Source organism: Rhinatrema bivittatum, chromosome 2 (assembly GCF_901001135.1).
Source record: "Rhinatrema bivittatum chromosome 2, aRhiBiv1.1, whole genome shotgun sequence".
Taxonomy (NCBI): Eukaryota; Metazoa; Chordata; class Amphibia; order Gymnophiona; family Rhinatrematidae; genus Rhinatrema; species Rhinatrema bivittatum.
The window spans coordinates 9,563,511-9,589,173 of record NC_042616.1 but is presented as its reverse complement, the minus strand read 5'-3'; the positions used below and the strand labels follow the sequence as shown (position 1 = coordinate 9,589,173).

Genomic DNA, 25,663 nt, shown 5'->3' with positions numbered 1-25,663 from the left:
TTGGTTCCCTCCTGGTATATATACCCTAATTGGTAATATAAAGCATCTGACTTTTTGATTAAGATGGCGATTCCCTGATGGCAAACGTTTGCACGCTGGATCTCTGATGCTCTTTTGGTAGGTTTCAATCTGTCTCATTTAATTTCTTTGTGGTATTTGTATGTCTGTAAGATATTGCTTTGTTTACTATTTCTGTTTTTTGTCTTAGAGCACATATACATTACTGCATCTGAAAAAATACTGAAGCGGTCATGTTGATTTGACTGAATATAGATAGCGGTGGACTATACGTTTGTATAAAATGAGAAGGTTTGTTCTCTTTAATATATCTATTTTTTGTTTTTTTGTAGTGAAATATTAGCTCTTTAAATCTTGGTTGTTCCTTTAGAACAGCCGGGACAATATGATATAGTTGATTTAGTTGAGCATGCTGGGAGATCGTTACTCCTTTTAATGTCATCAATGTTGACTCTCCTTCAATGAAGATAAATTCTGCAGTCAAGTCTTAAATTATTGAATTGTATCCACTTCTTTGACACTTGAAGATAGTTTATGTTCCTCCCCCCTGAAGAAGCTTTTGTCAAGCGAAACATATTGGGAGGTGGTTCTTTTGTATTTTTTATATCGTATGTATGAATCTGTGTGATTGAATGAATGTGGCTTTTTAGATTATAATAAGTGGATAGTGTGGGAGGAATTTGTATATTTTGCATATTTTGATTTATTGAAATTTTTGGAAACAAAAACTTTATACATTTTTTAATATGTTTTTTGATATTTTGTTTTATGTATTGAATTGTTTTTTTGTGTATGATATATATTATTTTTTCCTTTAATTTGAAAGTGATCCTTTAAATTTCCTTTAAGGAAAGTGGCCTTAGCACATTTGTCCAAGCCTAATGGCATCCTGATGTCATTTGAGAAACTCTTTACCGCATTAATTTGTTCTGCTAAATGAGCATCACAAGAGCTGTAGAGTTTCAATTCAACAAATAAAAAAGTGAGATACCTTCATTAAAGGACTGGTGTCACGGGGATCTGGCAAAGGTCAGGAGCTGGAGAAAAGTAGGAGGCACACATGGAACAGGCTACAAATGCAAGAAACTTGGAACAGGATAGCTAGATTAGAAGAAGGCTCTGAAGTCAGGAAAACAACAGATATCACTTCCACGAGGCGGATGCCAAGAGGGAAGCTGGGCCAGTCCTGTGTGCCTTCTGAGCATGCCTTATATACTGCTGGGAATATAGGGTTCACCCACTGCTGGTTCCATATGGGAGACCGCAGGGGTATATTTGACTCTCCCAGGATTTATGGCAGGTTCTTAGCTCAGACGTTCAAGGGTCGCAGGTTGAAACCCTGTTGACCCTGTCAGAATGCCCCCTTCTCCAGCGGGCTCCCAGATCCAACCCATGAAGGCCCAGTCTTGACCAGTTGACGTGGTCTGGAATGAAGTCATCGAAGGGAGCTGATTTGTGGCAGGAGCTCACCCGGTGTGAAGCAGGGTCATGGCAGGAACTGGTTCAGCTTGGAATGGAGTTGTGGCAGGAACTGGCTCAGTATGGACAGTTGGCACTGGACCTGTCTTAGCCTGTATAGCCAGGACTGGATTGGCTGGAGCTGACCTTCAGCCCGGAAGTCTGACCATGCTGTGAATGCAGTCTTTGAATCAGCAGCCTGAGTCTCTTCTACTGCTATGGGAGAAGCAACCTGGGAAAAAGATGTGTGAGAAGTTTCCTGGAGCTAAGTCTCTAGTGCGGATGTAGGCCTGCAGCTGAATCTGTGAGTCTCTTGTGGGAACAGCCTGAAGTAGAGTGTTTGGAGGCACTACGACGAGCGCAGCCTGGAAAGAAGTCCTGAGCGCTGTGACGGGTGCAGCCTTCGGTAGTCTGTGGAATTGCTGTGAGAGCAGCCTGGACTGGAGTCTTATGTTGTGGGCGAGAACCTATTCAGAAACCTGGAGTGCAGAAAGGAATCATGCATGAGCGAGGGTTTCTATTCACCTCTGCATAGCTGCTGATCATATCCTACAGGCCTAGCAGAACAGGCTCCTCTATACAGACATAGGAAAAGAATCCACAATCCGTCTTTTCTGAATGGGACATTTTGAAACAGGATAGAGAGCTCACAGAGAAAACAAAATCTCTGGGCAACCTTGCCTCTGGTTTGGGCTGTTCCAAACTGTCACGGGGGTCTGGGCTTGGCAATCAGGGCTGCCCCGGAAGGACGTTGCCGTACCCGAGAGGCAAGGTGGAGATAAGGTTGAAAAGTTCAGGAGCTGGAGAAGATACACAGGACCCTGGAACTCGACAAAGGCAGCACGCTGGAGCCTGAACTGTGACGCAGGAAGGTTTATATGCAGGAATGCTGAACACACATACAATTGTAGGAATCTTGAAAAATGAATACAATTGTAGGAATCTAGAAGCAGGATACTTTGACTAAAACAAGGCTTGGAAATCAGGAACCAAACGCATAGCACTTCCTTAGAGCGGACGCCAAGTGAGCTGTTGGTCCTTCTGAGCAGGTCTTATGTATTGCTAGAATAAGGGGCACACCCAGTGCTGGTCCAATCGGCTAGTGTGGGGGCAGGTCTGACTTCCCCAGAAAAGAGGACAAATATACCAAGATTCCCAGGAAAGCCAGCAGCCTCCTCAGCAGTTTATTATCCTAAGAGTGTGAGATGCTATCAAAGGCTTCTTATAATCAATCCATGCCACATAATGAGTTTCAACTATACATGCAGCTGGTCCTTATAGCTTTTTTTTTTTTTTAGCATCAGCTGGTCTCTCTCCACTGTGGGTTCTCTGATGCACCACTAGGTTTCGCTTACAAGGAAAGCTTTTCTCACATTCAATACATGAAAAGGGCCTCTCTCCGGTATGGGTTCTCTCATGTATTATCAGGCCTGCCTTACTAGGAAATCTTTTTTCACATTCAGAACATGGAAAGGGCTTCTCTCCGGTATGTGTTCTCTCATGTATTATTAGGCCTGCCTTAGTAGCAAATCTTTTCCCACATTCCATACAGGGAAATGGCCTCTCTCCTGTATGGATTCTCTGATGTATTATTAGATATCTCCTGCGAGCAAAACTTTTCTCACATTCAGTACATGGAAAGGGTCTCTCTCCGGTATGTGTTCTCTCATGTATTATTAGGCTTCTCTTGCTGGCAAAACTTTTCCCACATTCAGAACATGGAAAGGGTCTCTCTCCAGTATGTGTTCTCACATGCATTATTAGATTTCCCTTGTGGGCAAAACTTTTCCCACATTCCATACACGGAAATGGTCTCTCTCCTGCATGTGTTCTTTGATGTATTACTAGATATCTCCTGCGAGCAAAACTTTTCCCACATTTAATACATGGAAAGGGTCTCTCTCCTGTATGTGTCCTCGCATGCATTATTAGGTTATCCCTGCGAGTAAAACTTTTCCCACATGCAGTACATGCAAAGGATCTCTCTACCATATGTGTTCTCTCATGTTTTATTAGGTTTCCCTTGTGAGCAAAACCTTTCCCATTTTCAGCACATGGAAAGGGTCTCACTCTTGCATGTCTTCTTTGATGAATTACTAGGTATCTCCTGCGAGCAAAACTTCTGCCACATTCAGTGCATGGAAAGGGTCTTTCTCCGGAATGTGTTCTCGCATGCATTATTAGGTTATCCTTGCGAGTAAAGGTTTTCCCACATTCAGTACATGGAAAGGAATTCTCTCCCATATGTGTTCTCACATGTTTTATTAGGCTTCCCTTGTGAGCAAAGCAATTACCACATTCAGTACATGGAAATGGTCTCTCTCCTGCATGTGTTTTTTGATGTATTACTTGGTATCTCCTGCGAGCAAAATTTCTCCCACATTCAGCACATGGAAAGAGTCTCTCTCCCATATGTGTTCTCTCATGTTTTATTAGGCTTCCCTTGTGAGCAAAACATTTCCCACATTCAGCACATGGAAAGGGACTCTCTCCTGCATGTGTTCTTTGATGTATTGCTAGGTATCTCCTGCGAGCAAAACTTCTCCCACATTCAGTGCATGGAAAGGGTCTCTCTCCGGTATGTGTTCTCGCATGCATTGTTAGGCTATCCTTACGAGTAAATCTTCTCCCACATTCAGTACATGGAAATGGTCTCTCTCCTGTATGGGTTCTCTGGTGCATCACTAGGTCTCTCTTATAAGAAAAGCTTTTCTCACACTCAGTACATGAAAACAATCTCTCTCTTGTGTGGATTAACAGATGCATTACAAGGTCTCGCTTGTAAAAAAAGCTTTTCTCGCATTCTGTACATGAAAAGGGTTTCTCTCCAGTATGGGTTCTCTGATGCCTTACTAGATCTGTCTTGTGAGCAAAACTTTTCCCGCATTTCATGCATGGAAAGGGTTTCTCCCCTGTGTGGATTCTCTGATGTATTTTTAGACGCTCCTTGCGATCAAATCTTTTTCCACAATCAGAGCATTGAAAAGGTTTCACATTTGTGTGGGTTCCTTGGTGTCTTATTAGATTCGTTTTGCGTCTAAACCTTTTCCCACATTCAGTACATGGAAAAGGTCTCTCCCCTGTATGGATTCTCTGATGCGTTACTAGATACGACTTGTAAGCAAAACATTTCCCACATTCAGAACATGGAAAGGGTCTCTCGCCTGTGTGGATTCGTTGATGTTTTTTTAGATTTTCCTTGCAATTAAATCTTTTTCCACAATCAAGGCATTGGAAAGGCTTCACTTCTGTGTGGTTTCGTTGATGTGATATTAGATTACCTTTACTTGTAAAACATTTCCCACATTCAGAACATGAAAAAGGTCTCTCCCCTGTGTGGATTCGTTGATGTATTTTTAGACCTTCCTTGCGATTAAATCTTTTTCCACAATCCAGGCACTGGAAAGCTTTCACTTCTATATGGTTTCCTTGGTGTGATATTAGATTACCTTTACTCGTAAAGCTTTTCCCACATTCAGTACATGAAAAGGGTTTCACTTCTGCATGACTTATTTGATGTGTAGTTAGATTACGCTTGCTTTTGAAGCACTTCCCACATTTAGTGCACGGAAAGGGTCTCTCCCCTGTGTGGATTCTCCGATGCATTACTAGACAGGACCTATGAGCAAAACGTTTCCCACATTCAGTACATGGAAAGGGTCTCTCCCCCGTGTGGATTCTCTGATGCATTACTAGATAGGACTTGTGAGCAAAACGTTTCCCACATTCAGTACATGGAAAAGGTCTCTCCCCTGTGTGAATTCTCTGATGCAGTATTAATTGTGATTTCTTTGTCCAGCATTTTCCACAGGTATCGCACACAAAGGGTTTCTTCACTTTCCCTTCTCTCTGGTGGAGCTCAGAAGTCATTTGATCACTGTCATTATTTTGGAAGGGTTTCTCTGCTCTCAGGTCTCTTTGATGGAGGTCAGAAGTCATGTGATCACTGTTATTACTTTGGAAGAGTTTCTCTGCTTTCTGATGTCTCTGGTGCTCAGGGATGTCTGTGAGCTCCCTGTCACTTCTCTCACACTCAGTGCATCCATCCGGCAAGGCTCCTGCAGGGTCTCTCGGCTTCTCCTCTAATTCCAGACTACGTTTTCCAATTTCTCTCTTCTCAGTCCCCTGGGAAATATTCTCACAGATATTTCCTGATCGTCTTGGGATCTGTTCCAGTTCTTTAGGACATTCTTCTCGATTCTTCTCCTTCTTCCTTTCCTGTCTGACTTCAGCATCTGCTGGATATAAAAAGAAAACAATTGTATATTAATGAGTAAAAATAGTGTCCAGTAACCAGGGAAACAGTGACCACATAGGAATCTCTGATGTTTAGAGAATTGCAGGTCTGAGCACTGGATTGATGAAAAGATTCTAACAAGTCATGTGTAAAGTCTTATTTTGTGGCTTGGCAGCTTCCCTCTCCTACTTTGGACTTCCAACTCAATCAGAACTGGCCACCATTGGGCTAAAAGGTGCCACGAGCCTTCATTCCCAGCCACTGTGGCTCCCAAGTGAGACCAGGCATCACGGTGATAAGAGTCCTTGGCTATGAACTACAAACCAAGCCACCTCCAGCTAATGTGGACCCTTTCTCTGACCACTAGGTGTCACCATTTCATGACGACTGGGGCTCCTTTCCCTAGGAGCTGTGAGTGCTGCCTGTGCAGTGGCCCTGCGAAGCAAGAGATCTGACCTGAGAATCAAACCCAGGTCCATCAGCCTGCAGAACCTGCCACTAATTTAGCTCTATCTGTGTAAAGTCTTTTTTTTTTTTTTACATTTTTTATTTATTGAATTTTCAACGTAAAAATATACTTATCTCTATACACCAATATACAGCGGCAAAGGTATCTAAGGTAGAATTTGGCTCCCCTGTTCACAATCTCATTTCTCATTGTTAGAAAATCTTTTCTTTTCTCTTGTATTTTCCTCGTAATATCTGGGAAGACTCGAACTTGGAAACCATAGAAAAGTTCAGATTGCTTTTTAAAGGATCTCTTTAGAACTTCATCCCTTTCTGATGTTTGGAGAAAAGTTATAAATACTGTTGCCCTCTCTTCAATTTTAGCTTCAAAAGACTTTTCCAGAAACTCTGTTAGGTTATCTCTAGGAGAGATATTTTCCATTAATTCCTCCTGTTATCTAGTCTTCCTGGCAAATAATACCATTTAGACATTGATGATTATGTCATTTCTGTATACGCCAGAATATTTGTAAAATAACTCTTAATCAACTCTTTCAATGGCATCCATCTTGTTTTCGGGAAATTCAATATTCTGTGATGCAGTACGACCTGGCCGGGGGCAGAAACAGCCTGGATATAGAAAAGCAGAAGCGGGCAGTACCAAACCTATCCACCGGAGGGCGCTGAGGAAAGCAACAAAGACTACACTTCCCAGGTTCCCTGAACCGGCACCTGACCCCTGGCTGGAGGGTGAGCAGGAACAGGTGGAGGAAATAGGGACTGATCCCTATGACTCAGCAGAACCCATGGAAGCTGAGGAAGAGGGCGTGCCACCGTGGTGGAGCTGGCCACAAAAGCCCGGCTCCTCAGAGTCAGAGGAGGAGGAGGAGATGGAGGTAAGCTGGGGAGAGGAAAGCTCCAGCTGTTCCTCTATGGAGGTGGAATAACCAGGAGGTTGGGGGATGGTAAATCCTGTGTTGGTAAATGATGTATGAGAAAGGTGGGAAGGGAATTGTGGTTTTAAAAGCTGTTTAACTCTGGGCTTGTTAAGGAGAACCTAAGCGGTTAGGCTTGGGGCTTGTAAGGACAACCAGGCATTGTTACAGGACTGCAGCCGGTGAGGCTACAGGATCACATTAAACCCTTGTGTGATAAAGACCTTTTTCTGTGTACTGTTTGGGAGTGCCAGGACTAGAGACTAGGCCGAGTCCATACAGCGGCGTGCAGGAGCTGTACGAGTGGACAGACAGTGGGATATGAGCGGAGAAGGAGTCCTGAGGCCCAGCAAAGCCCACACAGAGGGCTGAGCGGAGGGGCGTGATCGTGACAATTCTTAAATTGTTTCTCCTTAATTGGTTTTCCAAAAAGTCAATCTTCCTTTCAACATAAGATTCTGATTTTATAAGATTAACCTGTACCTCTTTGATATCTTCAATTTCTTTCTTAATTCCTATCATAGATTTTTCAACAGTTAGTACTTCAGTCTCCAAAAGATTAGTCTTTTCCATGTTCTGCTTTACAACATTTGTCAAATCTATTATAGCCATATTCATTGTGGTCAGGGCCTTCCAAATTTCTTCAAATGTTATTTTTTCAGATACTTTTAAGGGATAGTTCAATACTACATGTATTCCTTGTTTCTCCCCTCCTTTGTCTAGAAGGCCTTCCTCGCCCAGCTCGACACACCCGATTTCTGCCTCTCCCCCCCTGGAGTCTGAATTAACCGAAGTAGGTCTGGAATCCATACCTCTTCTCTGGGGGTCTTTCGATTTTTCAGGTGGCAGAATCGGCGTCTCCTGTAGCAGCTGTTCCGCCTCCGCTCCAGTCAGAGGTCTATAGGGCAAGGAGGGGGTTGTCGGCTCACCGGGGCTGAGAGATATTTCTTCGGCCAGGGTGAGAGACGGCCGCTCTCCGCCATCTTCACCAGCGGCCCCGCTCTCCGGCAAACACTGCACACCACGGAATGCTTCCTCGATTCGCGTCTGGCAATAGGAACTCTCAGGCGTTGAAGCAAGGACCTCACGGATCCTTGCTTTACGTTTTGTATGCGGCATAGAAAGAGGAAATAAGCCTATAAGGAAAAAAAATTTACAAATTCTCAAAAGAAAAGACGCGGAGCTCGGTCGCTTCCGTGCTCACGGTGTGGCAGCCATCTTGGGTCTTGTGTAAAGTCTTAAAGGGGAAACAAACAGCAACTTGTTGGTAAAAAGACAGCTGGAGAAATTACTTACTTGATAATTTCGTTTTCCTTAGTGTAGACAGATGGACTAGGACCAGTGGATTTAAGCTCCCCTGCCAGCAGATGGAGACGGAGCAAACCGACGTCACAGTACACACACTCCCACAGTGACGTCAGCCTGCCAATATTCTCTTCAAAAGCAACTGTGGACAGACTAGCAAAAAAAACGATTAAAAACAGTCAGCTATGACTGTACTTAACCAGCATAAGTAACCCAATCTATGGAAAGGATGAGCATTTATCAGGAATCCCTGGGAACCCATAGCCCCATAAGAGGACTACTCACACAATCATTTGGCAGCCAAGGGTGAGAAGCTGAGTCCATCTGTCTACACTAAGGAAAACAAAATTATCAGGTAAGTCATTTCTCCATTTCCTAGCGTGTAGACGGACTCAGGGCCAGTGGGATGTACCAAAGCTACTCCCAAACAGGGTGGGAGGCTGCCCTCAGTCCAGTCAACAGCGCACGTGCAAAAGCTGCGTCCTCCTGGGCCTGCGCATCCAGACAATAAAACCTGGAAAAAGTGTGTAAGGAGCACCACATCGCAGCTCAGCAGATATTGACAGGAGACAACAATTTAACCTCTGCCCATGACACTGCCTGAGCCCTAGTGGAATGAGCCCGAACCTGAGTAGGCAATGTCTTTCCAACATCCACATAAGCGGACGTGACCACCTTCTTAATCCAACGAGCTATTGTAGCCCGCAAAGCTGGTTCACCCTGTTTCCTCCCACCATGGGGGACAAAGGTTCAGAAACTCCAGATATCATCTGACAAGTCTCTTGATATCCAAAGGACCTAGGAGACAATACTCCTCTGCATCCCTGCTCTTATCCAGGGACGGCAAGGAAATGGACTGATTCAAATGAAACTCCAAGACCACCTTAGGCAAGAAGGATGGAACAGTATGCAGCTTCAACGTCCCTGGAGTCACCCGAAGGAACGACTCCCAGCAAGACAAGGTCTGCAACTTGGAAATGTGACGCGCAGAACATATAGCCACCAGGAATACTGTCTTCAAGGTTAATAACTGCAGCGGTCGAAACGTAGGGCCTGCCAAAAAATCCAGCACCAAATTAAGAGTCCACAAGGGAACCAGTAACCTCAAGGAAGGCCGAAGAAGCTTCACTCCCTTCAAGAAACGGGCCACATCAGGATGGGACGATAAGGAAACACCATTCACTGGGCTTCTGAAATAGGCAAGAGCTGCAAAAAATCCAGAATAAGCGGGATCCTAACTGAACAAAGAAGAAACCTGCGCTTCTCGCATCAGACCTTTCACACTCTCCAAACCCGCACATATGCTACAGAAGTGGAGAACTTCAGAGCGCGGAGTAAGGTGGCATTCACTGCAGAAGAATATCCATGCTTCAATAGGCGAGCCCTTTCAAGGTCCAAACTGTAAGACAGAACAGAGTCGGATCCTCATGAAAAACCGGACCCTGCTGCAACAGATCCATGAGTGGCGTAAGACGAGGGATGTCTCCACCAGTAGTCTTCGCAGATCTACATACCACAGTCTCCTGGGCAGTCCAGTGCCACCAGGAGTATCAGCCCCCTGTGGTCTTCGATCTTGCGAACTATCCTGCTCAACAAGGGCCACGGAGGAAAGGCATACAGCAACTTGTCTTCCAGTCAGACCTGTACCTGCATCTATGCCCAGGGACCACGTATTTCTCCTGCGACTGAAGAATCGAGGAAACTCTCATTTAATTGTTCGGGAGAATATCTTGCATCCTGCAGCTCTATCAGACATTTATGAGATGGAGGGAGTGGATTTTCTTGAATATGCCCAAATTCGGCACTTCCTTGCAAACCAACAAAGAGCCTCTACCATCCAACAGCGCAAGTCGATGTTTAAAAACTATTGTGATCAAGCTGACAATACGAAGGGCAGATTTCCAAAATAGATTGTCTTCCTAATGGGCATATAGTTGATACCTACCCGCACATTAAAGCATGGAAATTGGATTTGGGTATTATTTTGATTCCCAAAGATTGGGACTCAAGTGTACAAGCAAATGTTCCATTTATGCAGCTCTCCAGGAAAATTGTTTTAAATTATTGTATCGTTGGTATCTAACCCCTGCTAGATTACACCACATTTATCTCGCTATTAGCGATCAATGTTGGCGAAATTGCGGGGCCATGGGCACCTTCATGAACTTAAGAACCTGCCATCCTGGGTCAGACCAAGGGTCCATCAAGCCCAGCATCCTGATTCCAACAGTGGCCAATCCAGGCCATAACAACCTGGCACGTACCCAAAAACAGTGCCACCCATGCATTTATGGCGGCACTGTAAGGAGATATCACCCTTCTGACACCAACTTACTGATTGGTTATCCAATCTCCTGGGAATAGGGGATATTTTTAATGCTCGTTATGTTTTACTTACCTTACCGATTCCGGGAGTAACTAAATTTCAGCAACGATTCTGCCAACGAGTATTTATAACAGCACGCTGTGAACTGGCTTTCTGGTGGAAACATAAATATGAAGTGATGCCCTATGGCATCACTTCATATTTATTTCCTGCCTTATCTTCTTTCCAGCTTGTTGCAAGCTTCCAAGTTCTCTTCCCTGTTGATTGTAACTTTTTGACTCATTCCTAGTTACTGTTTATCTTTCGTTTACTTGAATAGTTACCCCAGTTTTTTATTCTTGTTAATTGTAAACCGATCCGATATGGTTATTTAATATGAAGGTCGGTATATAAAACTGTTAAATAAATAAATAAAATATTGAGGTACCTTCTTTTCAACGACTTATGCATTGACTGTCTAATCATTACTGACTGGCTTACCTAACCACCTTACTCCATAACAGCTTGGCTGTTTTTGAGAAAACATGGGAGTCTTATGTTAAACGGCAGACACCCCAGGGGTAGATTGTCTAATGCTTTGCCAATATGTGATTCTTTTGTCTGGTAATTTCTATTTACCTTTTCTTTTCTCTTCTTTCATTGATGGCCTGCATATCTTTGGTTCAGTCGGATTTACGCGCGCAGGGCTTTTAAAATCTGCCCCTTAACCAATAAGCCTGATACTACGCTTCTGATGCAACTCCAATATTGCTCTCCGCTTCAACGGCGGGGGGGGGGGGGGGGGGAGGAATTTGGACTCAAACGGTAACCAACAAGAGCCCTGATCTGGGCGGTCTGAGTAACTGATAAGTAAAGGAAACTCACAACTATGGGGGTTTGCTGGGTAGACTGGATGGGCCGTAGGTCACTTCTATGTTTCTATGTATTTTTGCTACCCGGGCTTTTGGTTTTTGATATGTGCAGTTTTGTATTGTATTGTTTCGGTTTTTTATGACGAATGCTGACAGGGTGGGAGGGTTGGCGATTTCACTATATAGGAAACTATGGATGTTTGCTTGTACGGTGTGTGTTTCTGTCACTGTTTAGTTTTATTGTATACATCCAATAAAAAATTTGACTGAAAAAAAAAAAAGAAAAAAAGATGGGACAGAATTGTGACTTAACGCCACAGATTTGTTCAGTTTCCTACCACAATTTCTAAGTTCAAAAATTCATTTTATCTTATTATTTATATCTGGCATGGTTAATATGTCACTATATCCAAGTTAAATAGTTAAATTATACAGATTATATTACATAATTTTATTAATTACAATGTTAAACTATACTATATTATTTATTATCATTATGTTAAATTGTCATCCAGTTATTGTTCCATATGTGCCACTGTTCTATGTAAAGCCCCTTATCTCTGTTGGGCAGTTTATCGTTATATGTAAACCGGAGTGATTTGTAGTCTCTATAAGAACCTCGGTATATAAAAATTAAAAATAAAATAAATAAAATAAAGGAAAAACTAAAAAAAAAATAATGAAGGAAGTCTCTTTTTTGTTGTCAGATTTCATGCACTCCAGAAGGGGAGGCTGCATGGTAATGCGCCGGTTCACATCTTGGCTGCATCACGGGCCACAGGCCAAGATCAAGCAGATGGAGGGGAAAACCGTGCCAGGACTCGGTACTTACCGACAGTGAACAGGACCAGTGGGGAACAGCCCGGCCGGGAGGGAGGAGGAGATTGTACGGTTTTCCTCCTAAGGACTCCCGATTCAGGGACCTGGGACTCCCAGGTCCAACCTGGGCCGCTCGGCCCATCGGGCCAGACATGGGGGGCTTCGGACAGGTCAGCCGCTGGGCGCACAGTTTTCCCTAGCACGGCAGGTCATTTAACTATGACCTCGGGTGACCGGCGGCGAGGACCGAGCGCCTGCTTTCCACCTGCCGACGCTGCATCGGCCTATCCCGGGCGGATTCTGGGTTTGTTTTGTTTTTTACAGCTAAATCTTTTTTTAATTTTCTAAAGCTCTGCTTCTGAAGTAGTTTTTTGTTCTGTGTTTATATACATCGAGGTCTGTCCTGTTCGCTGGCTTAAGGAAAGTCACAAAAAAACCCCCCAAATTCCTGAAAATCCTGGCTCTTCACCTACCTTGTTTGTAAGACCAAAAAGAAAAAGCCAATGAGGCTTTTCTCTCTCTCTCTCTCTTTTTATTTTTTAATATAGGACTGTTAAGAAAACCACTTTTTGACTTTTCTGAAAACTATTTATATTTTACGCAATTCTGGTGCTGCTTTTTCTCCGAGATCTTTGTATTTTGCACTTAAAGAGACGGCATTTCTCGGGGGCCTGCTCTCTGCACTGTGCTGCAGTGCGTACAGGGTGGGGCTATGAAAACCTCCGTCACTTTCCTCTAGGCTCCAAAAATCAAACACCGGGAAATACTTAGGGAGAGCATTTTTTGCAACAACAACAACAACAAAAAAATTACTAAATGCACAGCCTGGGCTCAAACTTGGGTCTTCCGAGGTTGAAATCTAACGCTCTAGAGACGCGGGCCTTTAAAACCCGGGAAATACTTTTTCTTTCAGTACCCGATCATTTTAAAAAAAAAAAAAGAGCTGTGCGCATGCTCAGCCCGTGACGTCGTTCCCTCAAACATGGCGGCCTCCCTGAAATGGAAACTCCAAGAAACCAGACTGTGTATTAACAATGGAAAAACAGAACCACCATTCCTCATAAAACACATAAAATCAAGAAACATAAAGCATCAGTTATAATAGTAAAACCATACTAATAAAGAATATTTCAAAAGAATTGACAAACAGAACCACATCTCTTAAAGCCATATACATTTCTTTAAAATTTCCCCAGCACCCATAAAATATTTCAAAACAGCATATGTCAAATAACACCCAATAATTAAAACTAATAAGGATTTTTTAAAAAGCCCCTGCTGTCCATGCCTGGGAACTTGATTTCCAGTCACCCTGAGATTGTTGAGGATTAAAGGGCTAGGGGGGCCCCCAAACTTTATCCTCTCTCGCTCACACACACATACATGCTTTCATACATACCCACATACACAGGCTCTAAGTCCCTCTCCCTCCCCCATGTACACAAAAGCTCTTACTCCCCCAGATTCCCTCATACACACTCAGGCTCTCACCTACACAGACCGACCCCCAGGCAGGGACCCATTCTCTCTCACACACTCACACACACAGATCCCGAGGCAAGCACCCATTCTCTCTCACACACTCATCAACCCCCAGGCAAGGACCCATTCTCTCTCACACACTCATCAACCTCCAGGCAGGGACCCATTCTCTCTCACACACTCAGATCCCGAGGCAAGCACCCATTCTCTCTCACACACTCACACACACAGATCCCGAGGCAAGCACCCATTCTCTCTCACACACTCATCAACCCCAAGGCAGGTACCCATTCTCTCTCACACACTCATCAACCCCCAGGCAGGGACCCATTCTCTCTCACACACTCATCAACCCCCCCAGGCAGGTACCCATTCTCTCTCACACACTCATCAACCCCCCCAGGCAGGTACCCATTCTCTCTCACACACTCACACACACAGATCCCGAGGCAAGCACCCATTCTCTCTCACACACTCATCAACCCCAAGGCAGGTACCCATTCTCTCTCACACACTCATCAACCCCCAGGCAGGTACCCATTCTCTCACACACACTCATCAACCCCCACACAGGGACCCATTCTCTCTCACACACTCATCAACCCCCAGGCAGGGACCCATTCTCTCTCACACAATCATCAACCCCCAGGCAGGTATCCATTCTCTCTCACACACTCATCAACCCCCAGGCAGGGACCCATTCTCTCTCACACACTCATCAACCCCCCCAGGCAGGGACCCATTCTCTCTCACACACTCATCAACCCCCCCAGGCAGGTACCCATTCTCTCTCACACACTCACACACACAGATCCCGAGGCAAGCACCCATTTTCTCTCACATACTCATCAACCCCCAGGCAGGGACCCATTCTCTCTCACACAATCATCAACCCCCAGGCAGGTATCCATTCTCTCTCACACACTCATCAACCCCCAGGCAGGGACCCATTCTCTCTCACACACTCATCAACCCCCCCAGGCAGGTACCCATTCTCTCTCACACACTCACACACACAGATCCCGAGGCAAGCACCCATTCTCTCTCACACACTCATCAACCCCAAGGCAGGTACCCATTCTCTCTCACACACTCATCAACCCCCAGGCAGGTACCCATTCTCTCACACACACTCATCAACCCCCACACAGGGACCCATTCTCTCTCACACACTCATCAACCCCCAGGCAGGGACCCATTCTCACTCACACACACAGATCCCGAGGCAAGCACCCATTTTCTCTCACATACTCATCAACCCCCAGGCAGGGACCCATTCTCTCTCACACAATCATCAACCCCCAGGCAGGTATCCATTCTCTCTCACACACTCATCAACCCCCAGGCAGGTATCCAGTCTCTCTCTCACACACACACACACACACACACACACACACAGATTCCAAGGCAAGCACTCATTCTCTCACACACACACACAAGCTCTCATTCATAGACATACACACACTGAAGGCAGGCCTCCTCTCTTTGTTTTCCTGGCAGCCTCAGAGCCTCTGTCATTCCTGCTGCCGCTGTCACTACCACTGCGTGACTGTTAGGGAAGAGCCTATCCCTCGTTGCTGCTTCTAGCACTGCCCATTCTCCTTCTCTGTGTAGGCACTGTGATCTTAAAAATTGGCGGGACTTAGCACTTCCTCCATGCTGATCTCGTGCACCTTGAAATCAGCATAAAGGAAGTGCTACTCTCGTGAGTTCCAATACCGCTGGCCTGCACAGATGGGAAGGATGTCCTTCTCCGCTGAGCCTCTCTCTCTGTTTCTCGGCCACTGGTGGGATCGGGTCCACCGCTGACTGCATGCACCTTCCCCCAAGGTACGACATTCGCAGCCCCCTGGAAGCTCGTTTGTGGTCCCCATGGGGAAGCACACCCACCCACTATGGACTAGACCCTCGGATTCGCAGCATATAAAATCTAAAAATGAATAAAATAAATATAAAATAGGCTCAAAGTATCTCCCCTTTATGAATAACCACAAAAGGTGGCCCTCCGTTCTGTTTTATTGGACCCATGCAGTGGGCTTTTTCCACCATCAGCGGGCCGTTAAGTAGAGTACAGGCCGAGATCTCATGGCAGCCATGTGTCCATCAAGGACACCCACTCACCCTCTGGAACTGACTGAGGGATGCCCATCAGCCTCAGACTGTTTCTCCTAGACCTGTTTCCAGGCCCTTGACGTTCCCCAATAATGCATTCTTGGTGGACTTGCGTTGCTCCAGACCTGCCTCCAGCATGTGCAAACAATCTTGCAGGCTCGCAATCCGGGATTCAGTCTCAGTTAAACTCCACTAGAAATCTATGAATTTAAAATTTATTTCATCCATCTAACCACATAATTTATTAAGAACATAAGAAATTGCCATACTGGGTCAGACCAAGGGTCCATCAAGCCCAGCATCCTGTTTCCAACAGAGGTCAATCCAGGCCATAAGAACCTGGAAAGTACCAAAAATTAAGTCTATTCCATGTTACCGTTGCTAGTAATAGCAGTGACTATTTTCTAAGTCAACCTAATTAATAGCAGGTAATGGACTTCTCCTCCAAGAACCCATCCAATCATTTTTTAAACACAGCTGCACTAACTACATCCCCAGCAACAAATTCCAGAGCTTTATTGCACGTTGAATGAAAAAGAACTTTCTCCGATTAGTCTTAAATGTGCTACTTGCTAATTTCATGGAGTGCCCCCTAGTCCTTCTATTATCCAAAAGTGTAAATAACTGAGTCACATCTACTCGTTCAAGACCTCTCATGATCTTAAAGACCTCTATCATATCCCCCCTCAGCCGTCTCTTCTCCAAGCTGAACAGTCCTAACCTCTTTAGTCTTTCCTCATAGGGAAGCTGTTCCATCCCCTTTATCATTTTGGTTGCCCTTCTCTGTACCTTCTCCATCGCAACTATATCTTTTTTGAGATGCGGTGAACAGAATTGTACACAGTATTCAAGGTGCGGTCTCACCATGGAGCGATAGAGAGGCATTATGACATTTTCCGTTTTATTAACCATTCCCTTCCTAATAATTCCTAAGATTGTTTGCTTTTTCGACTGCTGCAGCACACTGAGCCGACGATTTTAAAGTATTATCCACTAAGACACCTAGATCTTTTTCCTGGGTGGTAGCTCCTAATATGGAACCTAACATCGTGTAACTACAGCAAGGGTTATTTTTCCCTATATGCAGCACCTTGCACTTGTCCACATTAAATTTCATCTGCCATTTGGATGCCCAATCTTTCAGTCTTGCAATGTCCTCCTGTAATGTATCACAATCAGCTTGTGATTTAACTACTCTGAATAATTTTGTATCATCCGCAAATTTGATAACCTCACGCATCGTATTCCTTTCCAGATCATTTATATATATATTGAAAAGCACCGGTCCAAATAGAGATCCCTGAGGCACTCCACTGTTTACCCTTTTCCACTGAGAAAATTGACCCCCCCCTGGACCACCAGGGAATTTAGGCAAGTCTTGGGGGGGGGGGGGGGGAGTCAGGAGGGTGGTGGGGGGGGGTGTTTAAAATTGCTATTTCGACGTTGTATTCGTGGGAAATCGCGATACGTTTCACGATGCAACGAATACAACGAATCCGGCCATATACGTTGTGGATTTGCAATTTGTTGCAAACAAATGCACACCCCTACAATATAGTAAAAATCTTGATAAGTGATTTTGTATGCTACGGTAAAAAGATATGTTTTTAAAGCTTTTTTAAATTCTTTAGTGTTTGCCATTAAGCGAATTTCCTCTGGAAGCGCGTCCTAGAGGATTGATCTGGCAACTGAAAAAGCACGTTTACGTGTTAATTCCAAGTGTGCTAGTTTTACTGACGGTATTTCCAGAATGCATTTGTCCACTGAACGTAGTTGCCTAGTTGGTTTGCAAATTCTCAGAAGAGTGCAAAGCCATACTGATTTAGTGTTATGTAATAAATTATGTATTATTGTGAGAATTTTATATGTAATGCGGTAATATACTGGTAACCAGTGTAAGTGTTGCAAGACTGGGGTGATGTGATCTCTACGTGGAATATTATACAATACATGGGCAGTGGCATTTTGAACAAGTTGTAAAGGGTGAGTAGTAGAAATTGGTAAACCTAAATACAGAGCATTACAATAATCTAAACTTGTTAAAATTAGAGACTGGGTCACGGAGCGGAAGTCTGAAGGTAATAATAGTGGTTTTAACTTTTTGAACACGTGGAGCTTAAAAAATGATTTTTTTTTTTTTTTTTTTACTAAAGCCGATATATTTTTTGGGTTAATGTGAATCAGTTATTTACTCTTTCGGATAGTAGAAGGACTAGGGGGCACTCCATGAAGTTAGCATGGGGCACATTTAAAACTAATCGGAGAAAGTTCTTTTTTACTCAACGCACAATTAAACTCTGGAATTTGTTGCCAGAGGATGTGGTTAGTGCAGTTAGTGTAGCTGGGTTTAAAAAAGGATTGGATAAGTTCTTGGAGGAGAAGTCCATTACCTGCTATTAAGTTCACTTAGAGAATAGCCACTGACATTAGCAATGGTTACATGGAATAGACTTAGTTTTTGGGTACTTGCCAGGTTCTTATGGCCTGGATTGGCCACTGTTGGAAACAGGATGCTGGGCTTGATGGACCCTTGGTCTGATCCAGTATGGCATGTTCTCAATCCTACTCTCTGTTTCCTGTCTTTTAACCAGTTTGTAATCCACGAAAGGACAAAACCTCCTATCCCATTTTAGTTTTCCTAGAAGCCTCTCATGAGGAACTTTGTCAAACGCCTTCTGAAAATCCAAATACACTACATCTACCGGTTCACCTTTATCCACATGTTTATTAACCCCTTCAAAAAACTGAAGCAGATTTGTTAGGCAAGACTTCCCTTGGGTAAATCCATGTTGACTGTGTTCCATTAAACCATGTCTTTCTATATGCTCTACGATTTTGATCTTGAGAATAGTTTCCACTATTTTTCCCGGCACTGAAGTTAGGCTCACTGGTCTATAGTTACCTGGATCGCCCCGGAGCCTTTTCTAAATATTGGGGTTACACTGGCCACCCTCCAGTCTTCAGGTACAATGGATGATTTTAATGATAGGTTATAAATTTTAACTAATAGATCAGAAATTTCATATTTGAGTTCCTTCAGTACCCTAGGATGCATACCATCCGGTCCAGGTGATTTGCTACTCTTTAGTTTGTCAATCTGTCCTACTACATCTTCCAGGTTCACAGTGATTTCGTTCAGTTCGTCTGAGTCATCACCCCTGAAAACCATCTCCGGAACTGGTATCTCCCCAACATCCTCATTAATAAACACGGAGGCAAAGAATTCATTAAGTCTTTCTGCAATGGCCTTATCTTCCCTAAGAGCCCCTTTAACCCCTCTGTCATCTAATGGTCCAACCACCTCCCTCACAGGTTTCTTGCTTTGGATATATTTAAAAAAGTTTTTATTATGAATCTTTGCCTCTATGGCCAACTTCATTTCAAATTCTCTCTTCGCCTGTCTTATCAATGTTTTACACTTAACTTGACAATGCTTATGTTTTATCCTATTTTCTTCAGGTCAGTTTCCAGCGCCCTTCTTCAGAGCCATCACCATCTCAACCACAGCAAGAAGGTTGTTTCCGGGTTGGAATCGGACATGGCGGGGTCCATCATTTTCAGATCCCCTGCCTTAGCCTTGTCTTTATCTTTCTGCAGTGACTTTGTCACCTTCCCGCTGCTCAGTCACCCAGAAATTTCACCACAAGCAGGTTAAGGGCAATCGTCACCCTTAGCAAAGGCTTCACTGGGCCGTTTAGAAATTCATGCTGCAGATTAACTGAAGTAAAGAAGAGGGTTCCCAGAAAACAAGCCCAAAGTGTCCGCACTCTCGTAGTGCAACACGTGACCCCCTCATTTAAATGTTTACATGGCTTCCTTGGGAAAGCTTATTCACCCTGTCAGCGCATCACGTGACCCCTTCATTTAAATGTTTACATGGCTTCCTTGGGAAAGCTTATTCACTCTGTCAGCGCATCACGTGACCCCCTCATTTAAATGTTTACATGGCTTCCTTGGGAAAGCTTATTCACCCTGTCAGCGCATCACGTGACCCCCTCATTTAAATGTTTACATGGCTTCCTTGGGAAAGCTTATTCACTCTGTCAGCGCATCACGTGACCCCCTCATTTAAATGTTTACATGGCTTCCTTGGGAAAGCTTATTCACCCTGTCAGCGCATCACGTGACCCCCTCATTTAAATGTTTACATGGCTTCCTTGGGAAAGCTTATTCACTCTGTCAGCGCATCACGTGTCTCCTTCATTTAAATGTTTACATGGCTTCCTTGGGAAAGCTTATTCACCCTGTCAGAGCATCACGTGACCCCCTCATTTAAATGTTTACATGGCTTCCTTGGGAAAGCTTATTCACCCTGTCAGCGCATCACGTGACCCCTTCATTTAAATGTTTACATGGCTTCCTTGGGAAAGCTTATTCACTCTGTCAGCGCATCACGTGACCCCCTCATTTAAATGTTTACATGGCTTCCTTGGGAAAGCTTATTCACCCTGTCAGCGCATCACGTGACCCCCTCATTTAAATGTTTACATGGCTTCCTTGGGAAAGCTTATTCACTCTGTCAGCGCATCACGTGACCCCCTCATTTAAATGTTTACATGGCTTCCTTGGGAAAGCTTATTCACCCTGTCAGCGCATCACGTGACCCCCTCATTTAAATGTTTACATGGCTTCCTTGGGAAAGCTTATTCACTCTGTCAGCGCATCACGTGTCTCCTTCATTTAAATGTTTACATGGCTTCCTTGGGAAAGCTTATTCACCCTGTCAGAGCATCACGTGACCCCCTCATTTAAATGTTTACATGGCTTCCTTGGGAAAGCTTATTCACCCTGTCAGCGCATCACGTGACCCCCTCATTTAAATGTTTACATGGCTTCCTTGGGAAAGCTTATTCACTCTGTCAGCGCATCACGTGACCCCCTCATTTAAATGTTTACATGGCTTCCTTGGGAAAGCTTATTCACCCTGTCAGCGCATCACGTGACCCCCCTCATTTAAATGTTTACATGGCTTCCTTGGGAAAGCTTATTCACTCTGTCAGCGCATCACGTGTCTCCTTCATTTAAATGTTTACATGGCTTCCTTGGGAAAGCTTATTCACTCTCTCAGCGCATCACGTGACCCCTTCATTTAAATGTTTACATGGCTTCCTTGGGAAAGCTTATTCACTCTGTCAGCGCATCACGTGACCCCCCTCATTTAAATGTTTACATGGCTTCCTTGGGAAAGCTTATTCACTCTGTCAATCATCACATGAGTCCTTCATTTAAATGTTTACATGGCTTCCTAGGGAAAGCTTATTCACTCTGTCAGTGCATCACGTGACCCCCTCATTTAAATGTTTACATGGCTTCCTTGGGAAAGCTTATTCACTCTGTCAGTGCAACACGTGACCCCTTCATTTAAATGTTTACATGGCTTCCTTGGGAAAGCTTATTCACTCTGTCAGAGCATCACGTGACCCCTCATTTAAATGTTTACATGGCTTCCTTGGGAAAGCTTATTCACTCTGTCAGTGAATCACGTGACCCCCTTCATTTAAATGTTTACATGGCTTCCTTGGGAAAGCTTATTCACTCTGTCAGCGCATCACGTGACCCCCTTCATTTAAATGTTTACATGGCTTCCTTGGGAAAGCTTATTCACTCTGTCAGCGCATCACGTGACCCCTTCATTTAAATGTTTACATGGCTTCCTTGGGAAAGCTTATTCACTCTGTCAGCGCATCACGTGACTCCTTCATTTAAATGTTTACATGGCTTCCTTGGGAAAGCTTATTCACTCTGTCAGTGCATCACGTGACCCCTTCATTTAAATGTTTACATGGCTTCCTAGGGAAAGCTTATTCACTCTGTCAATCATCACGTGAGTCCTTCATTTAAATGTTTACATGGCTTCCTAGGGAAAGCTTATTCACTCTGTCAGTGCATCACGTGACTCCTTCATTTAAATGTTTACATGGCTTCCTTGGGAAAGCTTATTCACTCTGTCAGTGCATCACGTGACCCCCTCATTTAAATGTTTACATGGCTTCCTTGGGAAAGCTTATTCACCCTGTCAGAGCATCACGTGACTCCTTCATTTAAATGTTTACATGGCTTCCTTGGGAAAGCTTATTCACGCTGTCAGCGCATCACGTGACCCCCTCATTTAAATGTTTACATGGCTTCCTTGGGAAAGCTTATTCACTCTCTCAGCGCATCACGTGACCCCTTCATTTAAATGTTTACATGGCTTCCTTGGGAAAGCTTATTCACTCTGTCAGCGCATCACGTGACCCCCCTCATTTAAATGTTTACATGGCTTCCTTGGGAAAGCTTATTCACTCTGTCAATCATCACATGAGTCCTTCATTTAAATGTTTACATGGCTTCCTAGGGAAAGCTTATTCACTCTGTCAGTGCATCACGTGACCCCCTCATTTAAATGTTTACATGGCTTCCTTGGGAAAGCTTATTCACTCTGTCAGTGCAACACGTGACCCCTTCATTTAAATGTTTACATGGCTTCCTTGGGAAAGCTTATTCACTCTGTCAGAGCATCACGTGACCCCTCATTTAAATGTTTACATGGCTTCCTTGGGAAAGCTTATTCACTCTGTCAGGGAATCACGTGACCCCCTTCATTTAAATGTTTACATGGCTTCCTTGGGAAAGCTTATTCACTCTGTCAGCGCATCACGTGACCCCCTTCATTTAAATGTTTACATGGCTTCCTTGGGAAAGCTTATTCACTCTGTCAGCGCATCACGTGACCCCTTCATTTAAATGTTTACATGGCTTCCTTGGGAAAGCTTATTCACTCTGTCAGCGCATCACGTGACTCCTTCATTTAAATGTTTACATGGCTTCCTTGGGAAAGCTTATTCACTCTGTCAGTGCATCACGTGACCCCTTCATTTAAATGTTTACATGGCTTCCTAGGGAAAGCTTATTCACTCTGTCAATCATCACGTGAGTCCTTCATTTAAATGTTTACATGGCTTCCTAGGGAAAGCTTATTCACTCTGTCAGTGCATCACGTGACTCCTTCATTTAAATGTTTACATGGCTTCCTAGGGAAAGCTTATTCACTCTGTCAATCATCACGTGAGTCCTTCATTTAAATGTTTACATGGCTTCCTAGGGAAAGCTTATTCACTCTGTCAGTGCATCACGTGACCCCCTCATTTAAATGTTTACATGGCTTCCTTGGGAAAGCTTATTCACTCTGTCAGCGCATCACGTGACTCCTTCATTTAAATGTTTACATGGCTTCCTTGGGAAAGCTTATTCACTCTGTCAGCGCATCACGTGACCCCCTCATTTAAATGTTTACATGGCTTCCTTGGGAAAGCTTATTCACTCTGTCAGCGCATCACGTGACCCCTTCATTTAAATGTTTACATGGCTTCCTTTGGAAAGTTAATTCGATCTTTTGGTTTTATTTCATATATTATTGCAGATGAAATACAGGGATATGGCCAGTATATCAGCAGTGGAGGACTGGTTAAAAAGGTGGACTGGGGTTTAATAAAAAAAAAACACAGATCTGACAGTTAGGAAAAGGTGTGGAAAGATGGCGTTTTGATGTTGACAGTTGAGGAGGCAAATTCTTTGGGAGTCAGATTAGATAGTGACCTGAGTATGAAGAGTCCTAGCACTCAGGAAGTGCTTAGTACACATCTGCATCTGAGATCAGTTAGGTAGATGAAGCCATTGAAAGCAGTGGTATACGTGTTGGTATTATCTGTTTTTATATCTGGGGCTCTCGAGTAGGAAGAAAGTCACAAATGACCCTCAGTATATCAGGCCCTGTGTCTGATAAAGATTCAGATAACGCAATCCTTACCCAGGGAGAGCAGGGTCTCATAATTCTCCTTCATCACCTCCCTGTAAAGCTCCTTCTGCCCTTCATCTAAATACTCCCACTCCTCCTGGGAGAAAGAGACAGCGATGTCCTCAAACGTCACCGGCACCTGAAACACAAACCAGAAACACTCAGAGACACGAGGAGGGGCTCAGCGTGCATTAGAGCTCAGCTGGATTTATTCTCATATTTATCTGAAGAAACCTAAGAGAGGCCATGCTGGGTCAGACCAATCTTCCAATGAGCTCAGCCTCCTGCCTCTGACAGTGTCGGATCCATGTCACTTGGAAGACCCGGTGTTGTGCTTTGTGTAGTTCTGGGACAATTATTATTTTGCGAGTAATACAAGGGATAAGATTCCAGGTCCAACTCTATTGGCTGGAGATGGACTTTTGTTACAACTCATGCTAAGTACAGAACTGACAAACATGGAAAAGGAAGCTGGGAAACTGCTGAAGAGCTGAGAACAGTGAAAGAGGACTTGTAAGATGTGTAAGATGTGCAGACCTCCAAGGACTCACAAAGACCTTTCCTTATTCACTGAACCAACAGCAACCGGAGACTCAGACCATTGTGAAGACGCAACAATGGCAGAGCATCTCCAACCAACAAGGCCAAGAGGAAAAGTTAAGAGAAATAGCCCAGCGTACGCCTCCCCTGGCTATACATCACTTGTAACCAGGGAGAAAAGACTGTGAGACTATGGAGGAGCCACCATCATCAGAAAGCAAGCATGGGTGCAGACTGACCCCTGACCTCCTCGTCCATCTGATCCACGAGAAGCAGTCTGGCCAACTGCCAGCAAGGCCTGACGCACTGCTTGCAAGAATAATAAGGAACAAACTTTGCTTCTGGTTACCCATCCCATCTCTAACGATCCCTACTGAATGTAAAATATCTATATTCCTGCCTAATCACGTGCCAGCATCTGATTAGGGCTGTAATTTGTATATTTCTAATCCTTATAATAAAATATTAGCTTATGTAGGTGACTTTCTCGTCTCCAGAAATTATTTGGTTTCATTTGCAAGTCTGATTGCATATTCCAGCGTTCTTACCACCCAGAGCTAATTCCCCTACAAATCTGGCAACACCAGAAGATCCTAATGGGGAGATCCCTTCCCTGTTGCTCACTCCCAGAAGCCGATCCTCAAACCCATCCAACCTTCTTCAAATCCACCTATGCCACTGGTATTAATCACATCTTCAGGCAACAAATCCCACAATTAAATTCTGCATTGACTGAAAAAGATTTCTTTACATTTGTTTTAAATCTTTTACTTTTATGGAGAGTCAAATAACTTTCCCTAGCTACTTGTTCTACGCCATTCCTGATTTTATAAAATCTATCATTTCCCCTCTCAGCCATCTCCTCTCCACGCAGGAGACCCCTAAGCTCTTCAGCCTTTCTTCGTGAGGGAGCTGCTCCATCACCGAATTAATGTGTCGCCTTTCTCAGTACTTTTTCTGGTTCTGCTGCATCTTTCTAGAGATGGGGGAGGAAGCAGAACTGAATACAGTAATCAAGCTGTGTTCACACCATCTATCTAAGAAGAAACATCAGGACTGCAGTTTTGTTCTGCATTCCTTTCAGAATAATTCCTAACATTTTATTTCCTTTATTACTGCCCACAGCTGCACATAAGGTGAGGATTTCAGCGCATTGTCCGCAATCACTCCAAGATCCCATTCCTGTCTGATGACTGCTGACACAGACCCACCTTGTATTTAGGATTATTGTTCCCTCTCTGCATCACTTTGCAGGTGTCCACATTACATTTAATCTGCCATGGAGATGCCCCAGTCCCCGAGTCTGGCAAAGTCCTCCTGCAATTCCTCACACTCTGCATTTGTTTAACCAAAGTG

The 25,663-nt window shown here is 44.1% G+C and overlaps 1 protein-coding gene across 2 annotated transcripts; it reads right to left on the bottom strand.

The window, feature by feature from the left end:
- Window positions 1-2,704: 2,704 nt before the first annotated feature.
- Window positions 2,705-23,834, bottom strand: LOC115083492 (zinc finger protein 271-like). 2 transcript variants are annotated; one of them, XM_029587347.1, is made up of 2 exons: window positions 23,780-23,834; window positions 2,705-5,711 (listed from the first exon to the last, which is right to left on the bottom strand). In XM_029587347.1, the coding sequence occupies exons 1-2, from the start codon at window positions 23,811-23,813 to the stop codon at window positions 2,752-2,754; spliced, it is 2,994 nt and encodes a 997-aa protein (XP_029443207.1). In that variant the 5' UTR covers window positions 23,814-23,834; the 3' UTR covers window positions 2,705-2,751. The 2 variants fall into 2 exon arrangements, with proteins under 2 accessions (XP_029443207.1, XP_029443206.1); XM_029587346.1 differs by having other exon boundaries at window positions 2,705-5,714; window positions 23,780-23,826.
- Window positions 23,835-25,663: the final 1,829 nt, after the last annotated feature.